This window comes from Parasteatoda tepidariorum, chromosome X2 (assembly GCF_043381705.1).
Source record: "Parasteatoda tepidariorum isolate YZ-2023 chromosome X2, CAS_Ptep_4.0, whole genome shotgun sequence".
In the NCBI taxonomy this organism is placed as follows: domain Eukaryota; kingdom Metazoa; phylum Arthropoda; class Arachnida; order Araneae; family Theridiidae; genus Parasteatoda; species Parasteatoda tepidariorum.
Window position 1 is genome coordinate 28,499,272 of NC_092215.1, and position 22,883 is coordinate 28,522,154.

General features: G+C 32.0%; 1 protein-coding gene across 1 annotated transcript; it reads left to right on the top strand.

Annotated features, from left to right (window-relative positions):
• The first annotated feature begins 9,102 nt into the window (after positions 1 to 9,102).
• On the top strand, positions 9,103 to 20,603 carry LOC107443346 (facilitated trehalose transporter Tret1). The gene is made up of 2 exons (XM_016057189.3): positions 9,103 to 9,443; positions 18,578 to 20,603. Exons 1-2 carry the CDS (start codon positions 9,203 to 9,205, stop codon positions 19,771 to 19,773), a joined length of 1,437 nt encoding a protein of 478 aa, XP_015912675.1. The 5' UTR covers positions 9,103 to 9,202; the 3' UTR covers positions 19,774 to 20,603.
• Positions 20,604 to 22,883: the final 2,280 nt, after the last annotated feature.

Consider the following 22,883-nt stretch of genomic DNA (forward strand, 5'->3'; position numbering starts at 1 on the left):
AAATATGGTTTTATAATATGTGACAAAATTTGGTAAAATTTATACACCTTATATGATATAATACCTTAGCGCATGGTATAAAACCATTTATTCGGTTTAACTTACTTTTCAGTTTGTTTTTTTTTCAACTAAATGTATGGTAATAAGAACTATAATTTTGAACACCGGAATTTCCGGTAAACCGTTAGCAAGTAAACGGAAAAGTTACCAAAAGACTGGTTTAAATACCGTATTTTTGTTTTTATTACCAGAGATATGTTCCCTTTTTTATTAGATATTTCATTATGTCCTTACCATACAATACGGAAAGTTTACCAGAATTTTCTCTCTGTATAATGCCCCCCCCTCTCTCTGTCTGTTGAAACAAAAATAAAATCTTGTGTCTTTAGTCCACCTGAAAAACATGATTTTTAAATATCTTTTTTTTTTTAATTTTTTTTCTTCAACTTTATGTATTTCACTATATTTGGCCAAATGCCAAAACTCGCGTTTCTGAAAAGAGAAAAACCACAATAAAAAAAATAGAACGTAAAGATATCAGAAATACTTGTTAGCTATCTTTTGAAATTTTTTTCTAATCAGAAAAAAATGCAGGAACAAAAGAGTAAAGGAAACAACACTTTATTTAGGCGCTTTTTTCATTTAAGTTACTAATAATGCTTTTCCTCACTAAAAATCATTAAAAATTATAATGATTGTTTATGAGCATTACTGTACAACTGTGAAAGAATACTAAGAGTGTGGCTATGCCGGAAATATATAATTTGAAAATGAGGAAAATATTTTTAAATCACGCTATATTTGAATTAAGGAAGATCTGTAAAAGTTTACAACATAAATTTATCTCTATGTGATCTCTAAATGACGCATCTAGGAGTACAAGTTTTTACTCCAAATTTTTGAAAAACGAAAACATTTTATAGAAGTTAAAAAAAAGAAAACAAATACATTATTATAATATACTCTAAAAATTAACAAAACAAAACTTTCAAATTGTTTACCACCTTTATTTTCATGTTTATGCTATGAATCCTTAATACGTGATTATTTGTATTATACACTGCGAAAAAAGTAGGGTAAAAACTATCAGAATATGGTAAAATTTACCGTGATGGGAACACAAAAGGCTTAGTCATTTTAACAGAAGTTCTTTGGCAATGATTTTGGTAAAATTAACATTAAAATATGGTTTCAAAATATATAATAAAATTGAGGAAATGTGGTAATTTTACCATAATACGTTAGAACATGTTTGTCGCGACATTTATGCAACCCCCTGTAACATATATAACTTTTTTTTAAGCTTGTACATTTGAACAAAAGTAAACTAAAAATGTCATAACAAAAATGAAAAACCGCAACTTAGTAACCATAAACCGATTGTAATTTGAACTCATTGATACTAAAGTATGCAAGTCTTTAATATTAAATTAGGACTAATAATGCGCATAGATTTCGCTAGGAGTTGGAAATATTTTTTAAAAGTAGACATTACAGAATAGCCTGCGTAACTAAGAGTGCAGAAATTCTTTTAAAATGCGATATTTTAAAAAGCTACAGCTCTCTGAAGCTTTTCGAAGGCTGTCCAGTTTACGAAAATCCGGACAATTGGACACCTTTAAAAAAAAACGCCTATGATATTGTTTTTTAGAGCTTCGCACCTTTTTCTGGCTCAAGACTGGCAATTAGAGTAATGCATCTTTCTTTTTTTTTCTTTTTTTTACTTATTCTTTGTTTTTTTCTTTTTTTCAAACTCTTGATAGAGTTAAAATGCCGATGTGTTATTAAAGCCATATGTTATATTTGTAGTATTTGTTTTTCTTTATTTAATTTTTTTTTGCCTCAGTACATGTATGTACTAGAATACACTTATGCATTTGCTTTGCATCTGCTTCGCACATATTCATATTCTTTGCAGATATCACTTGTAATGATATGATAATATATTATTTTATAACTGTCGTTGAACACCCGACCCAATTTTTGGGTTAACGACAACGAATTTGCGTTACATTTAGAGGAAAACCACGAAAACCTCCCACGGTTAGCCTGACTGCAATTGGACTCTAACCCATGATCCGACTACTAGGGATATTTTACGTCAGCACTGTGGTCGTTGCGAGCCGGGTATGAACTTCGTATCGACCTGCCATCTCTGGTACTCAAAACCGGGTTACCTCATTGGGAAGCGAGCTCTCAATCACCTGAGCCACTGCGGCTCTATCTGATGATATTATATTATTATGTTATAACCGTCGTTGAACTGCCGACCCAATTTTGGGTTTTCTACTACTAATGCTCAACTCAAACTCCGTAGCCTTGTAATTTTGAACCCAATCTAGATGACAATAGCATCAAGTGTCATTAAAAAAACGTACCAAAACTTATTTTAGATTTGAAGTCCTGAATTCAGCGTGATCAAGTATTTTTATTTTATTTTGTAACCAGCATTGAAGAGCCAACCCAAATTTGAGTTCATGACAACCAATGTTCGACTTCATAGCCTTGTAATTTTGAACCCAATCCAGAAGACAGAGAAGCTCCAGGATCAAGTATTGGGAGAGTCCTTCGTGGAGGAATTTTTTAAGTAACTTACCCGCATTTTCGTTAGATGTAGGAGAAAACCACGAAAATCTCCCACAGTTAGGCTGACTTCAAGGAAACTCTAACCCATGATCCGTCTACCACTAGTGATTTAATTTCACTTCATTAATAATTTTTAATTTCACTTGCATGGGAATTTCACCTTATTAATTTAAAGCAGAGATCGCTCTGGAAATGATTGAAACTGTTAACTAGAAATTAGAAGTACTAGTAAAATTTTAATTTATTCATGGGAATTTCCAAAGAGGAACCTATTTAGAGCAGTGGTCGATCTGCAAATCGTGAAACTGTCTTTTATTTTTATTTTTCAATAATCGTCGCTCAACAGCAAACCCAATTTTTTGGGTTTATGGCTACTAATGTTCACCTCAGTAGCCTTATAATTTTGAACACAATCCAGAAGATGAAGGAAATCCTAGAACAAGTATTGGGTGAAATTTTGCCTTCGTGGATTACTTTTTGAGGGAACTAACCCGCATTTGAGTTACATGGAGAGAGAAACCACGAAAACCTCCCCGGTTAGCCTAACTTCAAGGGAACTCTAACCCATGATCCGTCCACCACTAGGGATATTTTACGCCAGCACTGTGATCGTTGCGAGCCGGGTACGGAACTCGTATCGACCAGCCATCGCTGGCATTCGAACCCAGGTTACCTCATTGGACGGCGAGTGCTCAATTCCCTGAGCCACCATGGCTCGATAGGATGATAGGAAATTCTGAACACCTATCATTATTTATGATCAGGCTATATGTTGAAAAAGGCAAACACAGTATTTAATTCCGAATGTTCTCCGCGCAACATTCAAAATACGATTTTCGTTCATCGTTCGAGTTCCTATTAGTTCTTATGTATCTATATAAATTCCTTTTGTTATTTAATGATATTTTTATTTATGTTTAATATGTGTTTAATAGTTAGTTTTTTTATCATTTTTTTAATTATTCATAAAAATACTTAAACTTTTAAAAAAATGTTCCGTGGCAGAGAAAAAAAAAAGTCTGGATCAACCTACATCGCCTAGAAGAGAAAAAGCCTTCACACGGGTCAATTTAGAAGTTCGATGTGGCGAACATCTGCACAGTGGGGGAAAAAGAAAAATGTCACAACGCTTGGACTGCTTAAGGGAATGGATTTTTTGTTTATGGGCACCCATGCGACAGATTTCTCTCTTCTAGGTGGTGTTAGATCGACTAATTTCGCTCAAATGCAAATCTTTTTTTTTATAAAGCATCGCATCTTACGTATCACTTAAGCAACTTCATTCATCCTTTTCCATTCTTGCCTTCAAACGTTTACATTTCCTATTACCGTAAACCGGGGCGAGTCTACCCATCCAGGGGCGAGTCTACCCATTTTAGTTTTATTTAATTTTCACTATTTTAAATTGCAAATAAAAAAATTTTTACCGACGGATGACTTAGTTCAGACTCTAAGGAAGATGGCGCTGTAATAGTTTGATCCGTTTTTGTTTATTTGGTGTCTTTTTAACCGACCTGTTCAAACGTCTTTTGAGAGATTTGTATTGAAAATCAGCAAACTTTTAGTTGGTGCTCCGTAAGTATATTATTATTATTACTATTTTCACTTTGGTTAAGTGATAAACTTATCTAAGACTAAGATTACATTAATTTTATATAAAAAAAAACAAAAAGAATGTAAGTTTTGCTGTTGTAAACAAAAAGCCAGAATTCGCGGGGCGAGTCTACCCATTCGTATTTAGTTTTAATAAAGCATAATAATATAATTTAGAACTTTGTTTATATTAAAATTAAGTCATTTTAAATGAATTTGAGTATATTATTTTAATTCTGCATTGATAAATTTATCATTAATAAGAAAATTTATAGGTTAAATATAAATGTAAATATAAAATATGTTTATTTTACCTATTTTTTCAATTTTTATATTACAAAATTAACTTTTTTTATTTAATGCAAGTTAAATAAATTATTATTTATAAATTATTATTACCTCCCAAAAGAATGGGAAAAGGATTTTTCATGATTCCCAATGTTTGAATTTCGATTTTGTTAATAATCTTTAATTATTATTATTTATTAATTATTTAATTGTAAATTTATATTAATTTTAATTTATTTTTATCAACAATAATCAGAAAAAAATGTTATTTTATAATGTTAATGATTATAAAAACAAAACTGTGATCAAAATGTGATAATCGATCAAATACTCAATTTGTGTTATTTTATGAATAAAAAAATGGAATATATAATAAAGTTATGAATTTTACTTCATAAATATCCTATATAGTAACTAAAATAACAATTTAATAGTAAAATTTGATTATTTACAATGTTAACATTCATTTTAGTAGAATGGGTAGACTCGCCCCATACGAGAGATTTGTCAGCAGTTCTATAAAAATATACAGTAACAGCGTAACTGTTAATATTTTCTAAAATCGATTTCACAGCTTTAAAGAGGGATAAATAGCGATTCCGAAACACCTATTAAAAGCCTTTTTTCTTTAATATTTACAAAAGTTTGACCACTTGAAAGTTGACAAACTGAAAAAATGGGTAGACTCACCCCGGTTTACGGTACTCTTTTTAAATAGTCTATTTGTAAAAAAATAAATATATTTAATATGAAATTATTTATATTAACTGTATGAAAAATCAGAGATAAATTATATCGATGATTTTTTTCTATTTCAGTTTATTAAGATGCACTCAATAACATCTATGAGAGCTCGACATATATGAGGATGTAAAGTGCGCAAAATTAAAAAGGGACCATCCTAAATTACTTTTGATCTAATGATCGGATCTCAAAGTTCTAGGACTCAATCTTTATGGTTTGAGACATACCTTTTTTCGATGGATTCGGGTTTCTGACCTCCAAAATATAGGGGATATTTTTTTATTTTATAACTGCCATTGAACAGCCAGCCCAATTTTGGGCTTACGATTACTAACATTCAGCACCGTAGCCTTGTAATTTTGAACCTATTCCAGAAGACAAGGGAACTCCTGGATCAAGTAATGCGAGAAATTTGCCTTCGTGGAGGACTTTTTGATGGGGCTAACACGCATTTGCGTTACATGGATAGGAAAACCACGGGAAAACCCCATGGTTAGTCTGATGGCAAGGGGATTCTAACTCTTGATTCGTCTACCACTGAGGATATTTTACGTCAGCACTGTGGTCGGTGCGAACCGGGTGCAGAATTCGATTCGACCAACTTCGCTGGGATCGAACCCGGTACACCTCATTGGGAGGCGAGTGCTCTATCCCCTGAGCCACCACGGCTCAAGTATAGGGGGTAGTCGCCTTTTTGTTTGGTCAGAAGAGCGCTCCAAATTTTGGTCCGTCCCCTTAATGTTAATTTTAGTTTTTGTGTATTTCGTCATATCTCGAAAATTTATTAGCCGAATTGAAAAATTTTTGCCCACAAAATTATGAAACTCGTTTATCGAAACATAATTTCCTACAAAAAATAAATTCCAGTAAATATTTATTGTTGCTAATTATTCTATTTAATGATTGTTGGAAAAAAATTGCAAGGTATAAAATTCTTTACATAATTTCAAAGGATTGAATTTTACATTGGTGAGATACAAAATTTGAGCGAAATTGGTTGAGTAGTTCCTGAGAAATTGAATTTTGTAAGCATCGTATATTTAAAATATGATTTCTCAGAAACTATTCAACCGATTTCGTTAAAATTTGTATTTTACAATGTGAAATTAAATGCTTGAAAATGACGTAAAAAATTTTTCATCTTACAATTCAATTTTTTTTCAACTATTATTCATTAAAGCAATAAAAATAATAAATATTTCCTAAAACTTATTTTTTGCCTGGAATTATTGGATAAACAAATCTCATAAATGTGTGCAAAAATGTTTCAAGTCACTTAAAAAATTTTCGGGATATGGCGAAATACGCAAAAAATTGAATTAACATCAGAGGGTCCAAACTTTGTCTCGTTCCCCTGATCAAACTATGGGGACCATATGTCCCAGATTGCGGCTACCTCTTATATTTTGGGGGTCAGAAATCCAAATCCACCGAAAAATATTTTTTTTATTTTGAAGAAGTAGGTTTTTGTGTCTGATTTCGTAACTTAAAATATCGTCTGCCCTAATTAATTAGCATATTTAAAGTCACCCCCTCGAACTGTTAAGACTGAGTCTAAGATTCGATCATTGTATCAAAAGTTATTTAGGTTGGCCCATTTATTTATTTTTCCCTTTTTACATCCTTATAAAGTTAGATGTTTACTTAAAAGAATAGTTTAGTGATCGCAGTATATATATTTTTTCAACTGGATCAAACGGAGATTATGAAAACGTAGTTAAAATTAATTTTGTATTATAACGTCATATCGTAAAAATAAATGCATCAGGAAAAAAATCACCTAAAATTTTTTTACATTATAATTCTAAACTCATAATTCTAAAATTGATTCTCAGATTTTGAAATTACTTTTAACTCACCTGTTACGATTGTAATGTATATTGCAGCTTTTGTATTGCAACGTCTCAATATGATAGGAGTAATTGGTAGAGCTCACAGACTATGGAGTCATAAGTCATATTTTATTTTATTTTATTTTATAACCGTCGTTGAACAGCCGACCCAATTTTATGGGTTTACGACTACTAATATTCAACTCCGTAGCCTTGTAATTTTGAACCCAATCCAGAAGACAAGGGAACTCCTGGATCGAGTATTGAGAGAAATTATGCCTCTGTGGAGGACTTTTTGATGGGGCTAACCCAGATTTGCGTTACATGGAGACTAAAACCACGAGAACCTCCCACTGTTAGCCTGACGGCAAGGGGACTCTAACCCATGATCCGTCTACCACTGAGGATATTTCACGTCAGCACTGTGCTCGGTGCAAGCCAGATGCGGAATTCGTATCGACCAGCCATCGCCGGGATCGAACCCGGTTCACCTCATTGAAAGGCGAACGCTCTATCCCCTGAGTCATTGCGATTCCATAAGTCATATGAAGCAAAACTTCCTATGAGAATATTTTTAATGCTTGTGTTTACATCAGCTTATCAAGTAAGTAATCACGCTTATAAATTCATTCGTCCTAATGTTACTCTATACTTTTTATGTCCATAAGCATTATAAGAATACTAGTTGTTTTGAAAACAAAATATTCTCCTATTGCAGTGTTTCCCAAAGTGTGGTACGCGTACCCTCAGGGGTACGGGAACAGTTTGGCGGGGTACGCGTTCTCAGGCGAAGCATCTTGAAAACAAAAGAAAATTTTAAAAAATTTTATTTAAAAACAAAGCTAGCCATGAAAATTTACGATTACGTATTCTGCTATTTTTGCAGTGTTAACAGTTAATAATTAGTTAACTGTTAGCTCTGCAAACAAGTTGTTGTTGTTGTTAATTTACGTCGCACTAGAGCTGCACAATGGGCTATTGGCGACGGTCTGGGAAACATCCCGGAGGATGATCCGAAGACATGCCATCACAATTTCGATCCTCTGCGGAGGGGATGGCACCCCCGCTTCGGTAGCCCGACGACCTGCGCGCGAAGTCGAGCACTCTACGGCAGCACAGTTTAGCGAGGACCAATACCGCACACCCTCGGTCCCTACGCAGACTGATCCAAGTGGTCACCCACCCGCACACTGACCGTAGCCAGTGATGCTTGACTTCGGTGATCTGCTGGGAACCGTGTCTTAACGATCAGTCCACTGCGGGACCTGCAAACAAGTAATAATTAGTTGTGATTTTTAACTTTTGTGCAATTTTTTTATAGTAAAGGTATGTAATAAATTCTACTTATTTTGATTATTTTTACAAAATATAATTTTTGTCCCTAACATAGAATATGGATATCTGGTTAGTATACTGCTATTAATTTTGTCATAAATAAACTTAATTGAGAAGTATGCATTGTTAGATATGGTATATAAAAGCATAATTTAAAGTTCTAAAGAGACAATTGTCAATAACAGTTGTTTATTTCTTTAAACTTATAGAAAATTTAAGTGAGACTATAATTTCGCTGAACACTAATAAGAGTGAATCTATTGTTTGGACCAGTCCAGCATTTCGACGCTATTCGAAACTATCAAACAGTAATTTCATTTCCTCTTTAACTCTCAAAACATATACAAATAGTATCAAATAAAAAAAGTAAATAATTGTGCATGTAAATAAGTTTAATTTAAGACAAATTGTGCATTTAAGCATAATAAATTGGCTGAAGGTTTAAAAAGAAAAGAATATAAAAAAAAGAAACAAAAATAGAGTGAGACGCAATTCGATCTTTTTTCGGTAATCCAATCCCAAATCACGCGCAAATGATAGAGAAGTAATAAATATAAAATGACAAATAAACATTTAACTTTCATAAACGCAATAAAAATACAGGCAATATATTTATTTATAAAACCCAGATTTAAATGAGTGTTGTTATTAGATTAGGAAGAAAAAGTGCGAATTTTTAAAAATATAGTGCGATAAAGTATCAGTGAAAGATAAGATAATTAGAAAAGTTATGTCACCAAACAGAAAAAAGTGAAACAAAACACAGTTGTTGGATATTTCTCATTCTATGATTTTTAAGTGATTGAATGGACATGTTTTAAAAAATGGCTGATTTCAGTAATTCCAATAACTTAACTGCTAGAAAATGTGGTTTCCCAAAAATGTATTTAGCAGCAATTGCTGCTTTATCGTTTGCAATGGCTACCGGCATGGTATGCGGTTATTCCGCATCTGCAACTGCGGACATGCAAAGATCTAGTAGTCCATTAAGGCCAGATAATGGTCAAGTAGCATGGATAGGAAGTATTATAGCTCTTGGAGCCGTACTGGGAGGCATAGTCGCCAGTAAGTACTGATTATTATTTATAAAAACATACTTTTCATATTAATTGCGGCAACAGCATTGTTGTTGAACAATTATGCCAGTTTCTAAACGTAGCCATATAATCCCTAACCTTTGCTCACGTGCCATTGGAAGATTTTAAGATGCTATCATACCACTTTGATTTGTTCTATCAAGAAAATGATTCTGTTCTCTTCGCCTTCTTAAATCTGTAGATCACAAAATGATATTATAGAATAATATATTACATAATAATTAGCGTATTACATAATAAGGCTTCTACAGTAAATTAAGTTGTTGAGCAATATGACAGAAGTATATGCGACTCTGAAAGTTATTTCTTTCTTTGATAAAATGCAAAAGAAATCAAGAATGTAAATACATTTTCATCAGCTCATTTTTAAAAGAAATTCATTTCATTGAACAAATAACCATTTAATTATCATTTTTCGTGCAGTTTATGTTTATAAATTAACAAATACTTGCCATATCCACTACCTACAGTTCGAGAATACAGTGCGATTCGCAATCAATGTCAATGTTTAGAAATCTTGCCAATAATGAAGCCCAAAAAGCATCACATACGGATTCGACGTGGCTTAGAGGAATGAGTTCTCGCCTCCCCATGAGGTAGCTTAGGTTCGAATCCTAGCAATGACTGATTCATATGAATTCCGCACCCGGCTCGCACCGACCACAATGCTGACGTAAAATATCCTCAGAGGTATTTATGGATCATGGGTTAGTGTCCCCCTGCCCTCAGGCTAACAATGGGAGGTTTTCGCTGTTTTCTTCGCCATGTAACTTAAATGCGGGTTAGTTCCATCATTAAGTCCTACACAAAGGCAAATGTCTCCCAATACTTGATCCAGAAGTTTCCTTGTCTTCAGGATTGAGTTCAGAATTACAAGGTCACGGAGTTGAACAGTAGTAGTAAACTCAATGCAGGGTCGTCTGTTCAACGACGGTTATGAAATAAAAATAAAATATAATGTAAGCTAAGAAATAAATAAAAAAACGCTATATTACATTAGCGAGGATGACAAAGTGAAAAACATCAGAACCAGTTTGATTGCTAGAAAAAAAATTGAGGTATTTCTCAAAGTCACATAGTCTTAACTCTCTTTTTTTTTTCTCCAACAATCAAACAAGTTTTGATGTCTTGACTCCCGACTTCCTCAGTAGTCATTTGTTAAATTTCCATGGAGATTTTGTTTTTTCATTGATTAAATATTAATCTGAGACATTTTAAGTATATACCTTTTTCACTTCAGTTTTGACGAGGATTATAAAATATATATTAAGGGTGGTGATCACAGAACACCTTAGAAATCTAATTAAATAATTACGTACTCAAATAAATTACATTTGTAAAGTTCAGGATATTTTTTTTTAATAAATCATAAACTCATAGATCTTTTTAAATACAAAGTCATAATTTTAATATTTTAATCGTAACCGTTAACTACGTCATTTTTTAAACTCGTTTAATTAGAATCGATGTTTTATATCGTCTTGCTTATGCTGGAATTGGGTGCATCAAAGTATAAAATTTGTAAAAAAAATATGCATTTATTAGTACGTAAAATGTTGCAAGCTTTTGAATACCTACAGTAAGTTCTTTATTTCCTCAGTTATCTGTTTGTAAAATTTCACATAGAAGTTCTTCAATAGCCAAAAGAAGTTATCAAATAATTATCCAGTAACGTTCGTGAAAAAAATATCTGAGATCCTCAAAATTGATTATGAAAACCTCGTGTTTGTGATAGAACAAACAATAGGTGACAGAATTGTCTTTTGTCACATGGTTATCTAACTCGTGTTCGATACTAAAAATTGTTCCTGCTCGATTTCTAATGTAAGGAATTTGTTCTATAAAATGAAGCATCCATGTTAATCAGGCGTATTACATGTTAGTGCATTCGCTCCTAACATATAATTAAAGTGATTAGATAAAGCATAATAGTTATGAACATTGAATAAAATGATAAAGTAATCAAAAAAGTTCTATGCCAACTTTTACGTTTTACGAATTTTTTTTTTTTTTTTTTTTTTTTTTTGGAGAAGTAATGGAATTAAAAATAAATTAAAAATCGTCCACAGATATTTTTCTTTTACATTTGATCAACACTTAAAAGCTTGAGGCATAATTATTAGGCCATTTATAGATATATATTTTTTATTTATTTTCATATCAAAATATTTCTAAATGAAATTTATTATGAAAAAAATTAAGTACGAATTTATAAATTTCGAGATAAAAACATTATCTCGAAAGAAGTTGGCAACTACGTTATTGCAATTATCCCCATTATGCAAAGGTTTTAGGACTAATAAGTGGCAACACTGCTTTAGAAAAGATATGACACAGAACCGAATAATGTTACTCTTATATACCACACACCAGTTATATAGGACAGAGTAGGGTGAAACCAGGTACCTCGATTTTGGCGAAATTATTTCAGTTTTCCAGCGGACAAACTCTGAATTATACACTCTATAACAAAAAAATCGACGCACCACAAAGGAGTTGGCCGATTGAAACGAAAATTGGTGGATAGGAAGACAATGTACAGAACAGTGAATGATTAAAATTTCAGAACAATTGAATAATTTATTGCAGAAATACAGTAACAAGTTCAATAAGGTGTTGACCCGCCTCTAGCCTGGATACAAGCAGCCACACGGCGTGGTATAGACCGATAAAGCTCCCGGATGGTCTCTTGCGGTATTTCCTGCCAAATTCGATTCAATTGTCGAACGAGGTCATCAACATTCCGTGACAGATGCAATCGCCTTCCCATGATATCCCAAACATGCTCGATGGGAAAGAGATCTGGTGATCTGGCAGGCCAATGAAGAGTTTGACAAGCTTGCAAACAGTTCATAGCAACACGTGCCGTATGTGGTATGGCATTGTCCTGCTGAAAAATCAGCCCAGGGCGCTGCAAAAGGAACGGTAGCAAAACAGGTCTTAGGATGTCGTCGACGTACCGCTGTGCAGTAAGTGTACCTCTAATGACGACCAAAAGAGTTCGGCTGTCAAAGGAAATGGCACCCCAGACCATAATGCTTTGTTGAGGGCCGATGTGGCGTACAATAGTGAAGGCAGGATCCCCCCTCTGCCCTGTGCGTCTCCAAACACGTCTTCGATGATTGTCAGGACACAGTTGGAAGCGGGTTTGGTCGCTAAAGACAATACGTCCCCAGTCGGCATCATTCCAGCCATATCTGTTCAAAACATTCATGCATATGAAATTTCAAAGCAATCGGATGATTGCTTCTTGGTGCCTCGATTATTTTGTTATAGAGTGTACTTTAATAGATAAAAAGATGGATCTACCATTAAAAAAAAACATTTTTAAACTTGCATAATATTTCAAAATGAAAGTGTCTGTTTCTAAAAAAAGAGGGGAGAATGGGGTAAGATTCGCGTCAAAATTGGTTATATTTTCTTGCTGGCAAACTCAAAATTACATTTTATTAGTCAAGAAAAAGAACCTATCATATTAGAGGGTAATTGTTGATTAATTTACGGCGTTTATGCAGATAAATTTTGTTTTACTATGTCAACTTTCTAATGTTCTCTTGTTTTTTAAGCTATCCTTATTTATTGCTGCGTTGGCTCAATGGATAGAGCACTCGCCTCCCAATGAAGTAAACCGGATTCGAATCCCTAGAGTGGCTGCTTGATTCGAAGTCCACACACGGCTTGCACCGACCGCAGTGCTGGCGTAAAATATCCTCAGTGGTAGACGGATCACGGGTTATAGAGTCCCCTTGCCATCTGACTAATCGTTGGAGATTTTCGCGGTTTTCCTCTCCATGTAACGCAAATACGGGTTAGTTCCGTCAAAATGTTCTCCGCGAAGACAAATTTCTCCTAATCCAGGATCCAGGAGTTCCCTTGTCTTCTGGATCGGGTTCAAAAATACATGGAAGCGGATTTGAACATTGGTAGTCGTGAACTCAAATTTGGGTCGGCTGTTCAACGACGGTTATAAAATAGAAAAAAACAATGAATGTTTTGGTTAAATCAGACAGTTTCTAGGTCAAACATTTTACCCCCATCAGACCTTCAAACCTTAGCTACCCGGTATTAACCCCTCTAATCTTACTTCAGATCTAATAAGCTTCTTTTTCCAACATCAATTAATATTTAAAGACGTCAATTAATATTTAAGCGCAGAAATGACAAAAACGCTGCCGAACTCTAACGAATCATTACTAAAGAAAGCATGACTGAAACATCGAAACCTGTTTAATTGTTGACGGAAACTAAGAAAGTAAAAATTTGGTAAAGGATAACCTTCAAGTTTTATCAGGCAATCAAACTGGTTTTATATATATATATATATATATATAGGGTGGTCCCGAATTCATGGTACAAACTTTAAGCTCTTATGCGTTCCTATTTCTGGAACCATTAACATTATTAAATATGGCGATTAAGAAATAACAAGATTCTATGTATAAATAAGCAACTCTATTGTTTTGCAATATGCATAAACTTTATCTCTGATACAAATTCATTCGTATATGCTTTTAAACGTATTACACAAAATATTTTATAGTATTTACTTCAATAAATGCAAAAATATCCATCCCCCGTACATGAAATTTTCTCTAAAGAATATTTTAAACAAGAACAATTCTACTTTGTAATTAAGAGACTCTGGTGTTTGCTTATTCAACAGATATTACTAACATTTACAGAAGTGCATATATAAATACGGACATTTACCAAAAATGTCGATTTTTCTCAGATTACGGTCTTTAGCAGTAATGTGAGCTTAAATAAATGTATTTTTTATGAAACTTTCGAAAACTTGAAAGCTGCACTCACCACCACTAGTATTTGTTTCACATTTATCCTAGCGTTTTTCATTTTCTTAAACGTCATTATTTTTCAGGAATACACAGGACATTTTGTATTCAAAATATATAATTATTAGCTTTACGTACGAATATTTCGTTAACGCGTTAAACATAACGAAATAGGTGATTACCTAGGTTTTAAAAATAATCATCTGTACTTGAAAAAAATTAACTTAAAGAATACAGTTATGTGATACATTAAAAAGAAATAAATGAGAAGTTATTTTACTAAATGGCGAGACTTATAATAATCCAAATAACAAACACTTTTTAATGTTCTTTTCTCTAAGTTGTATTTTAATTTATTAAACTAATGTTAGATTTATACCTGGTAACATGTAAGATTTCGTAGGAAAAAAACACATTTTCTGCAACAACGGATAAATAGTCAATATTTTAAATAAAATAAAATTAGGAAAAAAACATAAATTTTCAATAACTTTGAAAAAAATTGAATTTTCGAAACAAAACTGGCGTTAAGTTCACAAATAAAAATGGCACATCAAATTTTAACTCCGCAGCAGTATTTCAGAGGTTAAAAATTAACAAAATATGGTATTTTTTCCGTATAAGTTTAAGAATTGATAACTAATAAATTAACTGTCGAACGTTATTTTTTTATTTCGCTATACTCCCTGTATTTCTAATGCTTAAATCTTATAGCTTTTGCGCAGTAAAACAAAATGTAACGTAAATAAAAGAAGAGAGGAAAAACAAGCATAAAAGCACTTGTAATTAAAATAACTTTCAAACAAATTCGAGTTTTGAATAATTTTCGAGCATATATGATTTGAAAACTCTGTATATTTATTTCTGTAGTCGTCAGAATGATTAACTTAAGCAGTCATTAATTCTCGAGCTAATCACTACAGATTATTTTTCCGTGTGCATACTCCATGTACAATTTTCTACTGTTCTTAGTAATTTCAATTTTGAATTGTTTTTGCGCAGCAAAAGAAAATGTAACGTTTAGTTTAACACTTTAAGCAACGGTTGCAGTTCTTGTGAATTATTTTATTTAATATAAAGGGACAGCTTAAACCTCGTGGATAGCATTAATTTTTGAAGTGTGTAAGTTTAGCATAAAAAAGATTTTTTTTAAAAAAATTTATGATATTTTCATTTATGATATTTTAAAAAAAATATATAAGATGAAAGTGAAGTTATTTAGTATCAGAATCAGTTCATGATTCCTTTCAAAATTTCAATTAAAAAAATCAATTTTAGCAAATTTTGTAAGAATAAAATGCAAAAAAAAATATTTAGATATTTTCTTATCACATTTTGCTACACATTTATAAAGCTATTTTATTTTTACACAATTATTTAACATAAAGGTCACTTTGCATATTTTCTGAAAATTAAAAAATATCTTTGGTTTCAATTAAAAGATAGATTTGTTTCAGTTATACATAGATGAAGGGTAGGGTGTTAAAGTGATCAATCAAAATGAGACGGTGCTTATTGAGGTTCTTTTTATTTTACTAACTCCTTTCAATCTAAAGCTCTTCATTTCAAATTTCTTCATGTTGTATTCCATTGAATTAATTATTTAATTAGTGATTTTAGAATTTTAGGGTAAAATAATTTTAAAAATTGTTTCTGATAGTACTTTGTTTGATACCTAGTAGAAATACATTACTAGGATTTTTCTAGCAGTGAAGTTATTTTCAGATACTACAGATGGCGCTGCAAAGAAACGTTAGTCAATCTCAAAGTCAGTTCAGTAGAAAACTGAAAAAAAGGAACTACATAATTGAACTAAATGGGTTAAGCAAAACTAATGATAGGCATTTTAAAATAAAGTAATTAATTAAAAATAAATGTAGTGAATATATAAATTCATTATTTTTCAAATAAATATTACTATTTATTTAAAACTATTTATGAATTTAAAATAAGACTTAGCAGGGCAAACAATCTGTGAATTAATCTCATTTTTCATTTGCTTACAAAAGAAAGATTGATGAAATAATGAAATATTTATCTTTTTGAAATATATTAATATTTCTTATTTGGTAAGCAATGAATTAAGAAACAATATTTAGAACAGAGTATATAAATAGAGAAAATACTTAAAAACNCCATACACGATTATGGTGTCATATGAAATATTTCTTGTTTTGGCTTTTCATCATGAAAATTACATTTAAAAATTAAACATAATAGTTTTTTTATTTATTTTTTTTTTCGCCAAGAAATTTTACCGCTGACAGAAACATAAAATAAGAAGAACACAAAAATAAAAAGAACATAAGAATAAAATAAGTTTTAGCTAGTCGATTATGTTTTCCTTCGAACTCCCAATTCATTCTAACTTTTGGCTATAAAAAGTTCTCTTGTAGTTCAGTAACAAATCTAGAGAATTAAACTGAGTAAAATCGTTGATTTATTTATTTTTAAGACATTTGATGATAACAGATACGGTGAGTTCTACGTTAAACTGACAGTTTTCAAAAATTTATAACAGAGAAACAGCTCATGTTAATAAAAAAAAATAATAAAACAACAAAATATTTTCAACAAATTAATGATAAAACAAATTTATGATTAGATTTACACAGAGTTCCCGTTTTTAGTTCAAACATTTTTCGAGAGATGGCGCTGAATATGGAAAACGTATGAACCTAAGAAAAATAAATGAAAATGGCATCTATTTTTTTCTTAAATATTTTAATTAATAAAAATCACATTATAATATTCTTGAACTATTGGCCATCACCTGCAATCACATGTCGCAATGTGACATGCTGTCATGGGATTTTTAAATACTTTTCTTTGATTTATAGGTTTATTAACTGCAACACCATCCATTGAAATCAGTTTGAATTAAAATCTGGAATTCAAAGAGGAAATTTAAACCTTGTCAAATGAATTAATTTCTTGCAAGAAACTTTTTTTAAATTTCTCTCTTTCTCATAACCTTTTTCCAAACATAAACTTTTGAAAAACATCTGTCTAACTTATACCAGGAATATTGAGGCAGCTTGCTTCATAAACATGTCTTCGGAACTGTCTTCAAATTTCCGTAGTTGTCCTCAAAACATTAAAATTCTTTGAGAACAGAAAATGTCCTCAACTTTTAACACATTTGTCTTCTAATGTGCTTGGATTTCTCCAAAAACTTTTCCTCTTTTTTTTTTGCAGTAAAGTATCAAAAAGATCAAAAGTGAGCCGGTGGTTTTTATTAAGATAATTTTGTTCCATAGAGAATGCAAGCGAAAAGCAAAAAAGCACCATACTGAAACTAACTGTTGAAAACTCCATAGTCATCTGAAAATAATCTCAGCAAAAAAATATAAAAAATTGAAATAAGTATGTACTCAATCATTTTACATGAGTTAAACAAATACAGAATATCAAATGCTGCTTCAAAACTATACTTAGAAATAAAATCAAAATTGATAACTAATATCAGGTTCTGCACCTGATATTAGTTATCAATAAATTAAAAAAAAAATAATTGCTGCACTTTTAAATTCATGTTTTTTTATAATTATATGGTTATCTTCGAATCGTAAAATCTTAAGTGAAACTCCGCTGGTTTGTCGTCAAATCATGGTTTAGAAATTTGATCACCATACTCCTGACATTAACGAAATATTTTAGCAAACTTATCATGCATATCATATAGTAATTGAAAAATGAAATTAAATTAAATAATATTATAACTAATGATTAATTAATAATTATTATAATGGCAAATTAATTAATAATTACTTAATAATTTTTATAATTAAAAATTAATAAATAATTATTATAATTAATATAATAAATGTGTAATTAATAATTACATCATCATCATCATAGTTGACCAGACAGCCCAATGTAAGCCAATGCCTTCCTCTGAAGATTTCTCTATGACGACTTCCGATCTATCTTTGATCTCCAATTCTTTTCATTAATTGCAGGAAAATCAGACTCCTCTGAGTCATACCATCTCAACTGCTATCTTCCCCGCTTTCTTGTTCCAGTGGATTTAAAAAGCAGTATCTTTTTTATTGTATTGTCATCACTCATTCGAATCGCATGGGCCATCCAATTCATTCTATTTATTTTTATGTATTTAATAATATCAGGTTGTTTATAAATCTTGTACAGTTCGAAGTGTAATCTTCTTCCCCGGGTATTGTTTTTTTATAATTATAATTATACATTATTATAATTAATTATAATAATTATACTTAATAATTATTATAATTAATAAATAATTAAATAATTGAAGCAAATGAAATAATATCATATTTCTTATTTTCAGGCTTTCTAGGCAATCGATTTGGTCGAAAAGGAACTCTTATGCTGAACTCTATTCCATTCATGCTAGGATGGGGATTCATTGCGTATGCTGACCATTTTGTCTACGTTTATCTTGGTCGTTTCATCACAGGAATGTGCGTCGGTATAACATGTGTCACAATTCCTCCATACTTAATTGAGATATCTACACCGAACGTACGTGGATTACTTGGAGCATCCTTTCAACTATTCATAGTTACTGGCGTCCTTATTGTTAATGCTCTTGGTATATTTTTGTCTTGGGAATGGCTGTGCGTGCCTTCAGCAGTACTTGTAGTTGTAGCAATAGTTGGAATGGCATTTGTACCAGAATCCCCACGTTGGCTTATTGGAAAAGGTGGATACCAAGAAGCAGTTGCAGCTATAAATTTTTTGCAAGGGGACACTGTCGATGCATCAGCAGAATGCGTCTCTATTGATGAAGATATGCGTCTCCAACCGAAAGGATCTATATCTCTTAAAGAAATTAAAAAGCCAGAGTTCATAATTCCAGCATTGTTATCCTTTTCGTTAGTATTTTTCCAGCAAACCACGGGATCCAATGCCGTTCTATTTTATACTGTTGAAATATTTAATGCGACACAAAGCTCTATTGATCCTAATGAAGGAACCGTGATAGTTGACGCTGTTTTAGTTGTAGCTACGGCAATTAGTAGTGTTTTGATGGACCGATGCGGTCGGAAGTTGCTACTGATGATTTCGGGTATGGGTATGGCTATCAGTTTATTCATATTCGGTACTTATGATTATTTGAGTATATCAAACGCATCAATGAAATCAGACTATGGATGGATACCTCTTGCTGCCCTTATAGTATACATTTCTGCATTTTCTATAGGGTTTGGACCAATTCCTTGGCTTATGATGGCAGAAATGACGTCAGTGCGAAGTCGAAGTTTAATTTGTGGAGCAGCTACAGCAATATGTTGGCTTTTTGTATTTATTATAACAAAAACATTTCAAGGTTTGACAATATCCATACACGATTATGGTGTCTATTTCTTATATGCCTCTTTTTCTGTTTTGTCGTGTATATTTACTTATTTTTGCCTACCAGAGACAAAAGGAATAACGGTAGAAGAAATACAGCAACAATTTGCTAACGTAAGAAAAGATGATAGTAAAAAAGATTTAGTAACAGTAAAAGAACTGTGCTAGTTATTTATATCCCAATGTAGATAAATAATAATAAAACTTCAAAAATAATGTATTTTAATGAGATTAAGAGACTTTTCAAGCAATAATTAAAATGACATTTACTCGATACTGAAGTTGTGAAGGCTGGCAAAGGACACTTTTTTTTATTACAGTGTAATACAAAGATAAATTTGTGATGAATGCAGTCTTGTGTTAAGCTCTATAGCAAGTGGAAGGAGAAAAATAGTATTCCTATTCTTATGCGGCATCGTACAGCAGATTATGAAGGCAAATTGTAATGTGGTCAACGAATCCGAACAGGTCAACAAATTTCTTCGTCGGGTAGAAGAGGTTACATTGTCCTGCTAAGCTACATCTGTCTAAGTAGCTCTTTTCAGTTTTTAAGCTACCAACAACCAACCAAAAGGAATTTGGAAACCAAAATGTTAATCACTATCTCAATATCAAAAATTGGCGCTTGATCTGGCATTGTGTACCTGACTAATGATACTGAAAAAAGAATTGTTGAGCAAATTTCTTGTCCGATTCTAGGTCTTACTTGAATGTTAAACATTACAACTATTCTCATCAGTAAAAGAACAATGGAGCTCGTCGAATCATAAAACTTGAAATAAACATAAAAATCATAAACATAAAAATAAATGGACAAACTGTAGTGGCTAGAAGATATTTAAATGCAATGGATGCATATTCAAAGTATAAAAAAATGTTTCATTGTGCTATTTAATTTTTTTTTCACTTCCATCACTGTATTTATTTACTTATACATGTTTCATCATGTGACAATCATCACATTTGTTTTCGTATTAAATAAAAATTTAAAACCTTGACTAATTTTTTGTTTATGCGCCAAACATGTAACTTAAGCAAAATATTAAGATTGTAATTTTTAATGATTTTTTTAATATAGAGCATCTTTTCAAATTATATACTTTTCATATTATGTTCATTTTTATTTATAAACTGTGCCTATGAATGTAATATATTTTATCCGTTTTTATCATGGATTTTTTATTCCTATGTGTGGAATAGCTTTAATAAATTTGAAAGTTACCCAACTTTTAATGAAAGTGTTTGTTATTGATGATCGACATGGGCTACAGGTGGCGTAGATCAGAGCTCTCTATCTATGGCAATAGTTCGTCTGCTTTCACCATTAGCGTGTGAAGAGTCATACGGGAAAGAAGTAGGTTAGATTCTGTCTTAATTTTAAAATAGATTAAATACTTTTAAGCTTGGAAACTGTATGGAACTGACAACTACATTGAACTTAGTTCCAAAATAAAACGTCGTGGAAATTTTAAAAAATATTTGTGAGAATTAAATACGAAAAATATTAAGAAAGGGGAAAATATTGTAGTACATTCCTATACAACTGAGGAGAGGGAAGGGAGAAGAGTCAAGCCATAGAACCGGTCTTCTCTCCAGATGGCGTATTCGAGCATTGGGATCGTGAATATTAAAGCAAGGTAAAGTCATTCAAATTTAAGATATAACCATTTATATTGATTATTGGTGTTTTGAATTTATTAATTTCATAAATATACAGAATATTCTGTGCTAACCATTCTCAGTACAAATATATTCAGAAGGTAATAAGTGTTTATAACGATTCTCATTCTAATATTAAATTAAAGATTTCATTACGTCTCAAACCGCATGTTTGCTATCTTTTCGCCATTTATGTTAACTATTATAAAATTAGATTTTACTGTCTTCACTATTACTGTCTTTTGATTATTTACTGTGTTCACTATTAACACCATGAAGGGGTTGAGACAAATAGTCACAAAGTAAACCTGATACAGTAAATCCAGAAATATGGACAGTAAAGAGCATTCAGCGTTCATAGTGTAGAAAACACCATTCAAACGTAAACGATCATTTAACTACTAACAAACGCACTTTAAGCAAGTAAAAGTCAATTCTTAAATTTCAAACTTGCAAGACTGGGCAAATAAGTTTGATTAAGTGGTAATTAATTAATTTTAAGACGTATTTAAGCTTAACTAAATGAACATTTTCTCCTATTGGCTATCATTTTAAATTTTGAAAGGATGGCAGCTGTTTCATAACTTATATAAGTAAAGATTGAATAGTAGTAGGACTTTATTTACGTATCACTAGAGCTGCACAATGGACTATTAGAGACCGTCTGGGAAACAACCTTGAGGATAATTCGCAGATATCACAATTTTGATCCTCTGCAGAGAGGCTGACTCCACTACTTTATTAGCCCAAAAAGTTACACATGAAAATGGCACTTTATGGCAAAATAGTTTAACTATGACCGATACTAGACACCCTCGATCCCTGCGCAGACTAATCGCAAAGTGGTTAACCACCCACTCACTGACCGCAACCAGTGATGCTTGTGTTCGTTGATTTACTGACAATCGTATCTTTACGATCAGTCCACTGTGGCACAGATTGAATAATGGTAATTTCACTGCTATATTCTTGGGAATCATTCTCATTGCATCCAACACGCGAATTACATACGTTGGCAATAAGTCCGTGATTCGCAATCGCAACGCTCGAATACGCCATCAGGGGAGAGGACCAGTTCCATGACTTTGGCCCTTCCCTTTCCTCCTCTTTTCAGTTGTATAGGAATAGGATAGTTTTCCCTTTTTTAATATTTTTCGCATTTGACTGTTAAAAATATTTTTTTTTTTAATTTCCATGTTGCTTTCTTTTAGAACAATGTTTAAAGCAGTTTTTAGTTCCACATAGTTTCGTAGCTTAAAAGATTTTGATCTATTTAAAAATCAAGACTGAAATTAGCGTACTTCCTTTTTCTATGACTCTCCATACACTAATGGTGAAAGCGCGTGAAGTATTGCCATAGGTAGAGAGTTCTGCACTACGCCATCTGTAGCCACTTTCGATCGCCATATTAGCCACATATTCGCGATCGCAACACTCGAATACGCCATCTGGGGAGAGACCGGTTTCATGCCTTCAGCCCTTCTCCCTTCCCTCTCCTCCTTTTTTCAGTTGTATAGGAATGCACTACGATATTTTCCCTTCTCTTAATATTTTTCCTTTTTATATAATAAAAATATTTCTTAAAATCTCCATGATACTTTTCTTTAGAACTATGTTTA